The sequence below is a fragment of the Aulonocara stuartgranti genome, assembly GCF_965226115.1.
Source record: "Aulonocara stuartgranti genome assembly, chromosome: 7".
NCBI classification, from domain to species: domain Eukaryota; kingdom Metazoa; phylum Chordata; class Actinopteri; order Cichliformes; family Cichlidae; genus Aulonocara; species Aulonocara stuartgranti.
Window position 1 is genome coordinate 26925233 of NC_138945.1, and position 14313 is coordinate 26939545.

The window sequence follows — 14313 nt, forward strand, 5'->3', positions numbered from 1 at the left end:
AAAAGACAAAACACATGCAAAAGACAAAACACATGCAAAATACAAAACACTTACAAAATACAAAACACATACAAAATACAAAACACATGCAAAATACAAAACACATGCAAAATACAAAACACATGCAAAAGACAAAACACATGCAAAAGACAAAACACATGCAAAATACAAAACACTTACAAAATACAAAACACTTACAAAATCCAAAACACTTACAAAATACAAAACACATGCAAAAGACAAAACACATGCAAAAGACAAAACACATACAAAATACAAAACACATGCAAAATACAAAACACATGCAAAAGACAAAACACATGCAAAAGACAAAACACTTACAAAATACAAAACACATGCAAAATACAAAACACTTACAAAATACAAAACACATGCAAAAGACAAAACACATGCAAAAGACAAAACACATACAAAATACAAAACACATGCAAAATACAAAACACATGCAAAATACAAAACACTTACAAAATACAAAACACATAGAAAATACAAAACACATGCAAAAGAGAAAACACATGCAAAATACAAAACACATACAAAATCCAAAGCACATGCAAAATACAAAACACATGCAAAAGACAAAACACATACAAAATACAAAACACATGCAAAATACAAAACACATGCAAAAGACAAAACACATGCAAAAGACAAAACACATGCAAAATACAAAACACATGCAAAAGAGAAAACACATGCAAAATACAAAACACATGCAAGAGACTTTGTTGTTACACTTTCTCTTACCATACATTACCAAATCTCCATTTGCACTATTTGCCATTTGCACTACTCTGCCTGGTTTACACTCAATGTCACTTACCCATTATATTGTATATTATATAGCTTTCTTGTTATATGTAAAATTGTATTTATTTAAATTTTTACTTTTTAATTATTTTACTTGCATTTTTTAATCACTTTTATATTTAAATATATTTAAATGTTCATTTGCTATTTATCTAGGGAGTGAAGAGTAACGCAATTTCTATTCTCCGTATGTCCTGTACATGTGGCAGAATCGACAAATAAAGTTGACTTTGACTTTGACTTTGAAAATACAAAACACATGCAAAATACAAAGCACAACGGAAGTGCTCCAGGACGCTAGGGGCAGTGTTGAGCTAGATTTGCAAAATAAACGGCAATTTTGTTGAAAACCAGCGGATACCAGCGGAAAACACCATCAAGGATAGTCACCACGCCTCATAATAAAGGTAATGTGCAAACTGTTGTTAGTTTGATTGTTTGTTTTTATTAATATGAACGCTTGGTTTATGCTTTGCTCATAGACAACTGGTTTTAAAAAATGGATAAAAGTATGAAAACGTAATGTTTTAGCGATTTCTGTCCTTTGCTAAACATCCAAAGTAGCATGCTGTGCACTTTATATACATATATATAATGAAAGTTAAGATAAAATATGTAATCTCCTGTGCATTCAGGAGTCTTAATGTAAGATGTGAAATACTTGTATTTTCTGTGGGTTGTAGTGAATCTTAATTTTGTAAAACATTTGATGGGGTCATTTTTACAGATGTACTGTCCCTTCTGTGGACACCTCTTGGCAGACAGTCCTGCCTTTTGTAGTCTATGTGGTAAAAACATCAAGTTTTTAAAGGACATCACCAGCACTGTGTCGAGAAATCCTGCCCTTAGTGAAGAGGCAGCAGCTCTTCCATCTACCAGTTCCAGCATCCTGACTGGCACAACTATACAGTCTACACAGGGTAAAAAACATATTTGTATTAAATAAATCTTGTTAACTGTCCCTTCCCTAAAATTATAACTCTTTTTTTTCTGTTTATAGCTGGGAAATCATTAGTGGAGTCATTCATAAAATTTCGGGATGTGAAAGAAAGGGAAAGAAAGGCATTTTTTTCAAAGAAACACCAGGAACAGAAGGAACAGAAACCAGTGAAGGTATGTCATAAACTTGAACGTGGAAGTTGACCACTTTTGTTGCTAATACAAAATCCAAATTACCTTTAGCACTGCCAAGGCATCACTGTAAACTTCCATATGCATATGAAAGGAACTGTATATATTGCAAGGGTGGCTAACTATGTCCTCTACAGCTATGGACACCCCGTACTATCTCTGTTTAATTTACTTTCAGGCTGATTGCTGTTCATTGCCTGTATATGGTGTGTTCAGCTAATCACAACCTTGGACATTAGTGTTGCTCGGGGAACGTCGAAGAAACTAGAAACGATCTAGTTGCCGCTCTTGGGGGTTGTAGTTCACCACTGATACAGGGCTTACAATTTTTAACCTGATCTGAATTTCTTAATTGTCAGCCTTTGGTCAACAGTCCTTCAATAATATATGCCCCCTGTTAAAACTATATTTAGTCGCTAATGTTGTCTTTTGAGTCATAGCACAGCTGGAGCACAACTACAGATCAGAAATAAAATGGAAGACCATGTAGGAACAAAGATGTAAAAACATGTTATTGTTAATCTCATTTCTAGATACAGATTGGCATCATGAGAAGGACCAGTGATGGTATAAGACCTGTTCGAGGAAAGTCACTTCCGGTTGATGTTCATTCTCACTGGTCAACTGAGCAAATCTTGTCTGCCAGCGTGAAAAAACATAAGGACTTTAACCAGGCCATGGCCGATGGACCCTATGTACTGCTATACCCTGATGCAAGGGAAGTTAGCACAATTCCTGGAACCAACACCCCTTTCACCATCCAAAAATACAAGGATGCCATAGGGAAGGCCTATCAAAGAGTAACTCTCTACATTTGTAACCATGATGACTTCTTTAATACTGGTAAGTGATTTTGATAAAGCAGTGACAATCATAAAGTTTAGATATTAAAAATAATTCAAGATTTTTCCAAAAAATGTTAATCAGAGAGTGACATGATTTTGCCACAGATTTTAAATATATTTAATTTGTGCTGCATAGCCAAAGTGTTGTATATGTTTGCTAATTGTTAGATATACCTTTCAATACATACATATATTTAAATTAGACTGTATTTTTTGAATCATTGAATATTTGCAGATTGCAACACAGAGTGTGAATCTGAAGAGGACAATGAAGTTCAAGTAAAAGTAGTAGAAAGCCCACTGTCGGACACTGTGGTTAGTCTTTTTTTTTTTAACGGTGTTTTGTGTGTGTGTGTGTGTGTGTGTGTGTGTGTGTGTGTGTGTGTGGGTGTGTGTGTGTGTGTGTGTGTTTGTATACACCAATATAATCAAGAAAAGTTTAAAGTTTTAAAAAGTGCTGTTAATCTTATTTTACTACTTATCAGGTATGGGATTTTCCAGATAATCACAGCACGCCGGAAAGAGCACCTTCAAGAAATAGGTAAGTTTTGTATTGTGAAGAATACAGTGCGGCGACCGTGAATAGGGTGGAGCCAAAATACATTCTTGTGTATTATATTGTAAATTCTGAAATTATTTAAATTCTTTACAGGGGGTCAAACTTGCAAACTTCTTCTGAAGTAAGACTCTGAAAAATGTCATTAATAATTATCATACAGGCTACAAACATAAATTATATTAACTGTTCATATATTTTTGATATTTAGACTCAAGGTCCCTGCTACAGGTATGTTTTGGACACAGAAATTTGTGTATTGACACACTAGACCAGTGGTTCTTAACCTTGTTGGAGGTACCGAACCCCACCAGTTTCATATGCGCATTCACTGAACCCCTCTTTAGTGAAAAAAAAATAAATTCAAATTCAAGACATAGATATGTTTTTATTGGTGCACAAAATGAGCCGTGCATGTCATGGTGGAGGCTCTGCCGAACCCCTGAGACCGACTCACCGAACCCCTAGGGTTCGATCGAACCCAGGTTAAGAACCACTGCACTAGACCAATAAAATATTAGTTAACTTTAGATTTTAAGAAATGTTCTACTTTGCCCACTAAATGTTTTTCATTGCAGCACATACACAAGTGTTTATGCACCGATTGTAATTGATAGTGACTCAGACAAAGAAGTTCTCATCGAAAAGGATGAGAGTGAAACACAAAGGTAAGTATACATTTAAATGTGAGAATGTAAATATGATAAAAGTGAGTAATAACATCCTCATTTTATGTGATATTTAATAATTTTTTTATGTTCTAGTACAAATGGCCTGTCTGCTGCAGAAGTACTCGAAGAGCTGGCGTCTAAGACAATAAAAACATCTGTCAGCAGATTTAATATAAACAGGGCAAATGTTTGGGATGGAGCAGCTCGGGGCTTTAGACGTGTGTCTTACAACCCAACTGATGATATACTTGTGAAGTTCAGCGATGATGCAGGACAGCGTGAAGATGGAATGGATAATGGTGGTCCTAAACGTGAATTTTTGACATTATTAATGAAATGCCTTAGATCGCGACGAATCTTTGATGGACCTGAGGACAGCAAATTTCTTACATTTGACAGCGCTGGTGAGAAATTTATACCATCTGACTATAAAATTAAATTAATACATTCTGAAGTTAAGCTTGGATGATTAATTTTTTATTAAAATAAAAAGGCATATAATTTAAAGCATTATTTTAGCATAACTAACTAAATAAATCCATTACCAGCTGCAAGAGAGGATGAATATTTCCTTACTGGCAGAATGATTGCCACATCATTGGTACATGGTGGTCCAGGGCCTGCCTTCCTCTCCAAGACACTCTACCAGCATCTGATTGGGACAACAAAGTCTGATGTGGTGGAGGTCACGATTGAAGATGTAACTGATGAAGCTACAAAAGCTTTTCTGTTGGAAGTATGTTGATTTAAATATTCGATTGTAAAACTACAATTTCCTTTGTTATCACAAAGCTTGATGTGTTAATTGCACATTGGACTGTAACGCTGTGCTCCATAGTAGTTGTAATTTTAATCAACATGCTAAGTGTACCAATGTTTGTTAATTATGAACAAAGATAAATGTTTGACTTTAAGTAGAGGAGTAGAAAACAATACCAGAATAACATGCTTTAAAATATAGACCAAACATTGAAGTGCACTAGTAATTATATTTAAAATGATTTTGATGTGAACGTCATGGACAACAACCTTGTGATACTGCAATTTTCTTTTTTTTATTATGTAAACACTAGATATCCAATGCTGCAACGCTGAAGGAACTCCATGGGTGCATTGAAATGCATTGCAGCTTATTGCAGACAGCTGGCTGCTATGTATTTCCGGACTCTTTAGATGGTAAAGGCAACATCATTAAGGACTACCTTAAGTGGTACATCATATACCGCAACCACTTCTCAATCCAAAGGTAACATATTTGTAAGTATTTGGACTGATACTAAATAATGGGGCAATGTAGCTACAGTATTTTAATAATAGTTTTTTAACAAAATTGTTTTTTAAACCATAAGCAACACTATAATGAATTGATAACAAACCACAGCTACAGAAGCCGCCTATTCTTTTGACCAAATTTTTTTTCGAATAATATGTATGTTTCTGCTTAATTTTACAGTTTTGCATCTTCCCTTTTTACTTATAGTTTCCATGGTTAATTATACTTTGAGCCTAATGTTTGCAAAAAGTTTTTGAGTTATCATGCATGTGCTTTACTCAGTATGGAAAAAATCATGTGAAGCTGCGAGGACAGAGATCAAATTTCAAACTTTTAAACACTTATTCTATTAGAATTCTTGTTACTTATCAGTCCCCGCATAAAACTGGATAAAGCTGCAAACACAAGTTCAGCCAGTGACCATGTTTAGGCAGGTACTTTAAAAAAATGCAGTGCAAATTTGATTTTTGCAGGTGGTTTGATCTTTTACATTATTGATTTTATTGAGAATAAACCGTACTGTAACGTTCACAAGAACCAGACGGTTGGGGTCTCAGTTTGTCCGTTTATTCGGCACATAAGCCAGCGGGTTGTTAACTCAGGGGGAAGCGCTCTCGAACTACACCTCTCTTCAGCCTGGCACACACACAGAACAACCAGGTCACCCCACCCCTTCCTGTACACCACCCTCACTACTTCCTGCAGCCCAACCAAACATGAATCTTAAAGGAACAACAACAGTGTGCAGAGAAAACCAACATGTCACTGTCCAGTAACACTTAACCATTGTTACAGTACTGTACTGACTGAAAATGCATTTGCAACATTGTGGCTGAAGTAACTTAAGCTCCAGTTTCCAACATTCACTTGCTGATGAATAGAAATGCAGATGGTAAAATATAAATTCGGAAGGTGGCATGGTGGAGCAATGGATAAAACATCAGACTGGGATTCAGAAGGTAGCACGTTCGATGAGAGCCCACACACCAGGTGTGTCCTTGAGTAAGACAGCCAGCACTAACTCACTGCTCACCCCAAGGGTGATGGGTTAAATGCTGAGATCTAATTTCCCCCTAGGATCAATAAAGTCTGTAAAATTCATTGTGCTTTCGGAATAATTAAAATAAAACATTCAAAAAGTGTTTTTCATTTTTTTATTGTAGTGCTGATGACAATTTTCCCCTTATAGATTTAAGGATGGCCTCGCAACACTTGGTGTAATCCATGCCCTGCAGCAGCATCCTTTGTTGTTCCAACCCTTCATGTGCTCAAGACCAGAGCCGCTGACATCTGATTTTTTTAGAGGACATGTTTGCTGTGGTCCTGAGCGAACCTGGCAGTTCAAGACGGCAGGAAGAAACCAGGGTGCTTGGATTCTGGCGAGACTATCTGATAGACGCTGAAGGTTTGTTTAATACAAAACTTGTACTGCAAACAAATTTCTACGATCAGTGAAAACCAATAAAGCAGCTCTTTCATGAATATTACTTTTATGATATATATTTTTTAAGTTTAAACTGTCAGGTGATATTTCTGCTATAGAACAGAAGCACTTTTTTTGTCTTTTAGCAGTTGAATCTCATCCCTTGGGGGATGAATGTGCTGCCAGCAGTGGCTATTGGGGAGCTACCTAGCATGAACAAAACAATAATAACAGAGTCAAATTATCACCTTTACAGTTTCTGTTTAAAATGGAAAAATTGTACCGCAATAGTAAGTCACCACAGAGCTGCTGTTTGAACTGGTATGGGTGTTTGTGCTATTAATCTTGGAAAAACAGTAAAAACATAACACTTTGGAACATTTGAGGATCCAAGTTTCTGATATTCTGCTTTGTATTTGGAATTATTATAAAATAAAGAATTATCTTTAGCTACATTCTATTTAATTATAGATACCAAAACAGCAGTCTCCCTACAAGACATCCTGATGTTTGCCACGGGCCTAAACAGCATTCCACCAGCTGGAATGGAACCAAGACCAAGATTGCTGTTTGGTGATGCATCACGTTTCCCAATTGGGAAAACATGTGCAAACACCATTGTGATACCAATGGCTCAGTCATATAAGCAGTTCCAGGATGATATGGACTTTGGAATATTAAACTCTCCTGGTTTTGGTCTGTATTGATCGACTTACAGTTTGATCCTCACACTGTAATATAGTCCTCATTTCAACTGTGTTTTTGTTCTTATACAAAAAGGTTTGTTTAAAGAAATTGGCTAGATATCTGTTGGGCCAAGGCCTTTGTTTTAGTTACAATGCTAAAGTAAATGTCTGTGATTTGAAAGGATTACTTTTTAGTACCCTTAGCTTTAGAATTCCCTTTACTACTATCCAGCATTTAGAAAAGATATATTCATAGATATTGTACATTTTACACAATTTCTATTTCAGTGCAAAGTGTAATTTGCCTTGTTAACGTTAACAATAAATCTTATTACTTAAATTAGAGTGTTTTTACTCCTTTATTTTATATCAACCTGTATTAATAAAGCTAATAATACCAACACGTGTCTTGCATTTAAGGTGGAGGTTAAGAGAGTCTTCACAATATCATCTGTTAGGATAAATAATTTATTTGATCTCATCGTCACAACTGATATTCTTATTTGGAAAAACACAAAGGCTATTTTTTTAAGTGACTATAAACTGATGAACTATAATTGTGATCTACTTGAAGCAAAAAACATTTTTTTTTTTGCCTTAACAAAAGTGCAGGTGGTGCATTATTATAACCACAAAGTGGAATCCACAGTTCTGGGATGTGTGGGAACCTTGGCATTACAACCCAGCAAGTCCTTTTAGTCTGATGTAGTTCTCCACACAAGATTCCAATGTCTGTGATGAACTGAAGCCACTGTTTAGTCCTTCAAAATATTCCTGTAGGTGAGGGTCTCCACAGAAATCGGGAGTTGAACTCATCCTGAACTGGCTCAGCTCTTGATGTCCAACTGCAAGGCCACAGTCGCGTCCACCAAACCTAAAAGTTCGTACAAGGAAAATTTTTACTATTAAAATACTAAGAAAACACTACAACATCCTTGTCTCTGTAGGGGGGGGGGGAAATTATGCTTAAAGTGAACATATGCTTTTACTTAAGACCACTGGCTGTATTATGGCATTGAATAGACTAGAAGGTGGTCAGAGTTCCTGTAACTACCTGTCTTGAACAATTGACTTGCTGAAAACATTGGCAGATTTTTGTCATGTATTTAAGGAGATAATATAAAACGGCTTTTCATAAATTTTAGCACTGGAATCAACATGTGAAAAAAGTAGACCTATTTAGTCCAAATTTTGGGTGGTACAAACACTGTGGTGTCTGTTTTTTATGACCATACAGTAAAAGAAGACTATATGATCAAGTGCATAGATCAGTGCGCCCCAGGGTGCCTGTGGCTACAATGTAGCTTGCCATCACCAGTGTGTGAATGTGTGTGTGAATGGGTGGATGACTGTTTGTGTAAAGCGCTTTGGGGTCCTTAGGGACTAGTAAAGCGCTATACAAATACAGGACATTTACCATTTAGAGATTAAAAGGTGCTAAAAAAAATGTCATTTTTGTGATTTCTACTTAAATTACAGACTTTTGATTTTTCACATTTTAAATTGACAAGAGTGATACAAACCTATGAGGCAGGTAATACATCACATCCGGTTTACCAGATGGACAGCGTGACTGGCTAACTGAACGGATCAGGTGCGTGTTCCACTTTCTTTTGCATTCATCCAGATCCCTCTGAAGCACAGCCATGAAAATGAAGTGCACCAAGCACATGTGTTCATGACTACCATTAAAGAGGTGCATTTCCTTCATGTCACTCAAAAGGTCCATCCAGAACTGTGTTCTAGAAGAGACAAAAACATACCATCAGTTCAAAATCACTATCCTTCAAAGCCTCACTATTTCTTACGTTTATGAAACTGTTTCTTGAGTTGATGTAAAGTGCGTGCATTTTGGATTTCTATTCATCTCACTTTCTTTATTGACAGTTTAAATTTTCTATCTTATACTTGGCTACACATTGAAGCTATAAAGGAAAGGTGGTGTAATACAAATCAAGGCTTCTGCATCACAGACTATATATTACAGCCACACTTTTATTTGCCTAATATAGTTGTTTCTTGAAAAATTTTAAAACCTACCGCTGTTTTCTGAAGTACGACCACCAGCTTTCAATTCTTTGATTTGTTATTGAAGATCCATACATATGACTGGCAGCTCCTGCAAAAAAATCCTGATGAGATGACCGTAAGGCACAATGCATTGCTGCCATCGTCCCATTTTCAGTGCCGCAGTCTGTGCGAAGTCGCACTGGTATGACTCCAAACTCTGAAGCACACTGAACGTAGTGTTGAGCTATGACTTCTGGGTTGCTGTTAGTTGCTCCGCAAACCAACCATAATATCTTCCGCGAATAGCCATCAATACAACCACTGATAGTCAAACCATATGGCTTTAATTTGTCATATCCATCAACATGCCAAGTGTGGTTTGGTCCAGGTGAATCGTAAACTCTTCGTAAAAACTTTTTCTTTGAGCGCTTTTGGACTCCAGATGGGTCGAGCTCTGCCATCATCACCATTACATCATGCCTTTTCACAGAAAGATGGTGTTTCTGACGCAGTGTCTGCCACATTGAACGGTATCCATAATGTTGACCAGGTCCCTTCAGCTCTTCTATTATTGCAGCACAAATCAAGGCCTGAGTTGAGTAATGTTTTTTGCGGGACAGTGATAAACTTCTTAATCTACTTTTAAGTGTGGTCAGACTGATCTTCTGTTTATGTTTTGAGGCCAAAATGTCCAATGTTTCATTATAGGAGTAACCGTCTCTGAAATATTTCTGAATGAGGTCTTCAATGGAAATGTTTTCTTGAATTGATCCTTATAAACAGAAAAAAAATAAGATGGGAAATGGTAAAATAGATCATCAGACAAGAAATGTGCAGTTTTAAATAACAATGACATTTAAAAACCAATGTATTGTCTCATTATTAAACGAAATTAATATGTTGCTTCTTTGGGCCTCAGTAAATTCAAGACAAATAAAGTCTACAACTATAACCCTAACCTGGACAACTAAGAATCTTCACAGATATATACCTTACTGGTTTAAATGATTGCAAAATAATGTGTATGCAATTTATATAACATAAAAATAATATAGTAAATAAGGACTGCATTCAAATGTAAATAAACTGTAAACAGCCAAATGGCAGCTTTGTGAACTGGTTCAGACAACCTTTTTTATATATGTTATTTGTGAAATACTTACTGTTGTTGACAAACGCCAAAAACTCAATATGTTTGCCACATGAACCGCAGAACTTGACAACTTCTCTCACGTTATGGCCACAATATGGACAAAACATTCTTACCCTGAAACAAACAGCATTTTTCTTTTAAAATGGAGTATTAAAACGGAAAAGGGCAGACCTAAGCTAAAGTGTATATACACAAACGCATTTCCAACACAACAGCTACGTTGCTAGCGTAAAACTGAACTTCCAAAACACAACTACCTAGATAACTTAAATTACACAATTGAGAGCATATGTGTATTAGTTGTTGATTTATACACAAACACTAATATATATTCAAATAATTAAAAAAAAAAAGGTTCATTTACCTTTTACTGCCACACACCAAATCCGGTCATTAGAAACTTCATGGCTTATGTAGCCACTAGGTAACAAAAACTCAACACTGCCCCTAGCGTCCTGGAGCACTTCCGTTGTGCTTTGTCTTTTGCATGTGTTTTGTATTTTGCATGTGTTTTGTCATTTGCATGTGTTTTGTATTTTGTATGTGTTTTGTCTTTTGCATGTGTTTTGGATTTTGTATGTGTTTTGTCTTTTGCATGTGCTTTGTATTTTGTATGTGTTTTGTATTTTGCATGTGCTATGGGTTTTGCATGTGTTTTGTATTTTGCATGTGCTTTGGATTTTGCATGTGTTTTGTATTTTGCACGTGCTTTGTCTCTAGGGGCCACCGTACAAAAGGGCCTATATTCCTTCCTCTTCCAGTACTTTCTTACATGAAAGTTGCACTCATTTTGGTCCAAATAATCATGTGAAAATATGAGTCACCTAACAATCTACATGACATATTATCAAAGGAAAAAAAAGAACATTGCCCCGAGGTAACACACTGTGCTCTAATGGTATTGCATAAGCCCAAAGCAGGTATACAAGGATGGAATGCAAGCATGGTGCACAGTTAGTGCACAAGTCTATTTTATTTCAAGGAAAAGAGTTAGAATTACAGTGAATCCAGAGAGTGTTCACAGTGTTTCGTTCCACACTTGGTCATGTTACAGTCTTACTCCAAAGTAGATTAAATTCATTTTTCACCTCAAAATTCTGTATGTAAAATCCCAAAATGACAAAGTGAAAAAAGTTTGCTTCAAATTCTTGCAAATTTATTAAAAATAAAACAAAAATATTACATGTGCTCAGATATTCATAAACTTTGATCAATACTTTGTTGAAGCACCTTTGTCAGCAATTACAGCCTGAAGTCTTCTTGAGTTTGATGTTACAAGCTTGGCGCACCTCTTTCTGTTTCTCCCATTCTTCTTTGCAGAACCTCTCGAGCTCCATCAGGTTGGGTCAGGAGCACAGGTGACCAGCTCTGCCTGGGCCACTCAAGGACATTCACAGTGTGCTCAGGGAGCCATTCCTTTATTATGATGGTTGCGCGCTTAGGCTTGTCCTATCAGAAGATGAACCTTCGCCCCAGTCCAAAGAGCAGGGTGCTCTGGAGTAGGTTATCAGGATGTCTCTGTAGGATATCTCTGTACACTGCTGCATTGATCTTTCCCTCCACCCGGACTGATCTGTGCCTTGATACAACCCCCGTCTCAGTCTTCAGAAAATTCCTTGGATTTCACAGCTTCCTTTGTGCTCTAACATACACTGTCGACTATGAGGCCTTATGTTGACAGCTGTGTGCTTTTCCAAATCATGTCCAATCAGCTGAATTTACCACAGGTGGACATGGTTCAAGTTGTAGAAACATCTGACAGATGATCAGTGGAAACAAGATGCACCTGACCTCAATTTTGAGCAATATACTCGCATGAATTTCAAGCAAACCATTTTCAGTCTGTCTTTATGGCACATTGTAGAATTTTGTGATGAAAAGTCTGTTTAATCCATTTTGGAATAAGGCTTTACTATTACAAAATGTGGAACAAATAAGGCGCTGTGAATACTTTCTGGATGCACTGGATCTAAATGTTTTTGCCATCAATACAATGATTTGTAATGAAGCTTATGCGTAAGATCATTAAGAAAGATCTGTAATTACTCATCTGCTAGTCTGTTCTTTATTTAACTTTTTCTCACGCTGTCAAAGTCAGTTCTGACATCATTACTCTAGGCCAGTCATTTTCTTCTGGAAACCAGTCAGCCTCCATTCTCTGTATTTGAAATTTCAATCCTCCTATGTCACTCCATTCTTCGAACTCTCATTCGTGCAACCCTCCTCCTCCTCATCTCCACCTCACCCTGGTCAGTTACAATTTCATCCAAGCCTCCATCTCTATCTACATCTTCATCTTCTCAACCACCATCGTAACTCCTATCTCTGCTGAGATGCTGTTCTGATATAATAGGTCATTGGAGTCTAATTGCAGTATAGTTGAACTGATTTCAGTTTCTCAGTAAATCAGGTCCATTTCTTCCAAATGATCTCTCCTTATTGAAATGCATTTATAAGAACATGTAATTCACATCCTATTTTCACACATATTAGAAATGCATCCGCAGGTTTCGTAAGTCACTTCAAAAAGTGGAGGTGGTGCTGCCAGGTGATGAGGGTGATGATGACATGCCATCTATTGATGTGGAAAGATGGTGCCAATCTTGCAAGAAGAGAGTGAGAATATCCTCAGACCCTTTTTTCAGAAGTCCACCAGCAGCAAACACGACCTAAGAATGAATTTTCCAATCATCCTGCTCTGAAGTCTGCTTCTGTACCTCCTGTTTCATCGTTAACGGTTTCCTCATCCTCACTCTGAACTTCTCCCTGTTTATCTTCTACTGCTGTGGCACTTCAGTCTCCCTCACCTCCATCCTCTCCCTTTGGGATATCTACTATAACCTCATCTTCCTCCTCACTCTATGACATCTCATCATCACTCTCATCAGCTGGCAGTCCCATCTTTGCTTTAAGACCTTTTTAAACTGCCACACAAGATGTGTGGATGTGTTTTTCTGTTGAGAGGAATGCTTCCTCAATTTTTATAGGCAGGGAGGTTGTTGTATGTGTGCGTGTGTGTCTATGTGCTGGTCAACATGCCTGTCCTTGTGTGTGTATGTGCATGCTTGTAAGGATAAAAAAAAACATGGATTGGAGAAGGCTATGGCGACTGAAAACAACACTGATTGTAATGGATTGAGATGCTAATTTGATGACACGATGATGTAGCCGTGTTTGTGTTCCACACACACAATAGCATGTTGTCTGAGAGCAACAGCTGGGTATGAAATGTTACTTATCAATAGAGATTAATGTGTAATGCATCAGAAAATACACAAATGTGCTACTTCAAGTGCTTGGTTAAAGAAATTGATGTTTTTTGAAGTGCAATTCTTTTTTCTGCATGAAAACATCCAGTGTTCCAATTTGTATCTTTGATATCAAAATGCGCCCCATGGAGAACTAACTACCTCGATGTTCAGGAAACATCATGACTTGCTTTGAAGTTTCTTAGCATGATTAGAGTCTCCTCTGCATCCTCCTGGTTACAAAAGAGGATGCAATGGGTACTCAAGCACTGAGTTTATATAATTGCAATGACATGAATGTGGAAATTCAATATATTTCTCTATATATACCAAGCATAGCACATACACTTATCAATATTTTCCAGCAAAGGCTCTGTCAGTCCAGCCTTTAACTTTGGGCTGAGTAGCTTGACCAAACAATCTGAATTTGCTGGAGGTGCAAGACTTGAAAATCCCCATTAAAGGAATGACCTAGCCTAAACTAGA

The 14313-nt window shown here is 36.9% G+C and overlaps 2 protein-coding genes across 6 annotated transcripts; one reads left to right on the forward strand and one right to left on the reverse strand.

The window, feature by feature from the left end:
- The first annotated feature begins 1104 nt into the window (after positions 1-1104).
- Positions 1105-7765, forward strand: LOC309710697 (G2/M phase-specific E3 ubiquitin-protein ligase-like). Of its 5 annotated transcripts, none has more exons than XM_082540390.1 (14): positions 1109-1238; positions 1559-1751; positions 1832-1944; positions 2496-2805; positions 3043-3122; positions 3293-3348; positions 3460-3487; positions 3575-3594; positions 3942-4031; positions 4128-4438; positions 4583-4770; positions 5108-5280; positions 6497-6712; positions 7202-7765. In XM_082540390.1, exons 2-13 carry the CDS (start codon positions 1559-1561, stop codon positions 6708-6710), a joined length of 1776 nt encoding a protein of 591 aa, XP_082396516.1. In that variant the 5' UTR covers positions 1109-1238; the 3' UTR covers positions 6711-6712; positions 7202-7765. The 5 variants fall into 5 exon arrangements, with proteins under 5 accessions (XP_082396520.1, XP_082396516.1, XP_082396518.1 ...); XM_082540392.1 differs by having other exon boundaries at positions 4380-4438; XM_082540393.1 differs by lacking the exon at positions 7202-7765 and having other exon boundaries at positions 1110-1238; positions 5108-5210; positions 6497-6618.
- Positions 7766-7885: 120 nt separating this feature from the next.
- Positions 7886-11019, reverse strand: LOC309710698 (uncharacterized protein). Its single transcript, XM_082540395.1, has 5 exons — positions 10944-11019; positions 10590-10693; positions 9457-10198; positions 8940-9158; positions 7886-8290 (listed from the first exon to the last, which is right to left on the reverse strand). Exons 2-5 carry the CDS (start codon positions 10684-10686, stop codon positions 8092-8094), a joined length of 1257 nt encoding a protein of 418 aa, XP_082396521.1. The 5' UTR covers positions 10687-10693; positions 10944-11019; the 3' UTR covers positions 7886-8091.
- Positions 11020-14313: the final 3294 nt, after the last annotated feature.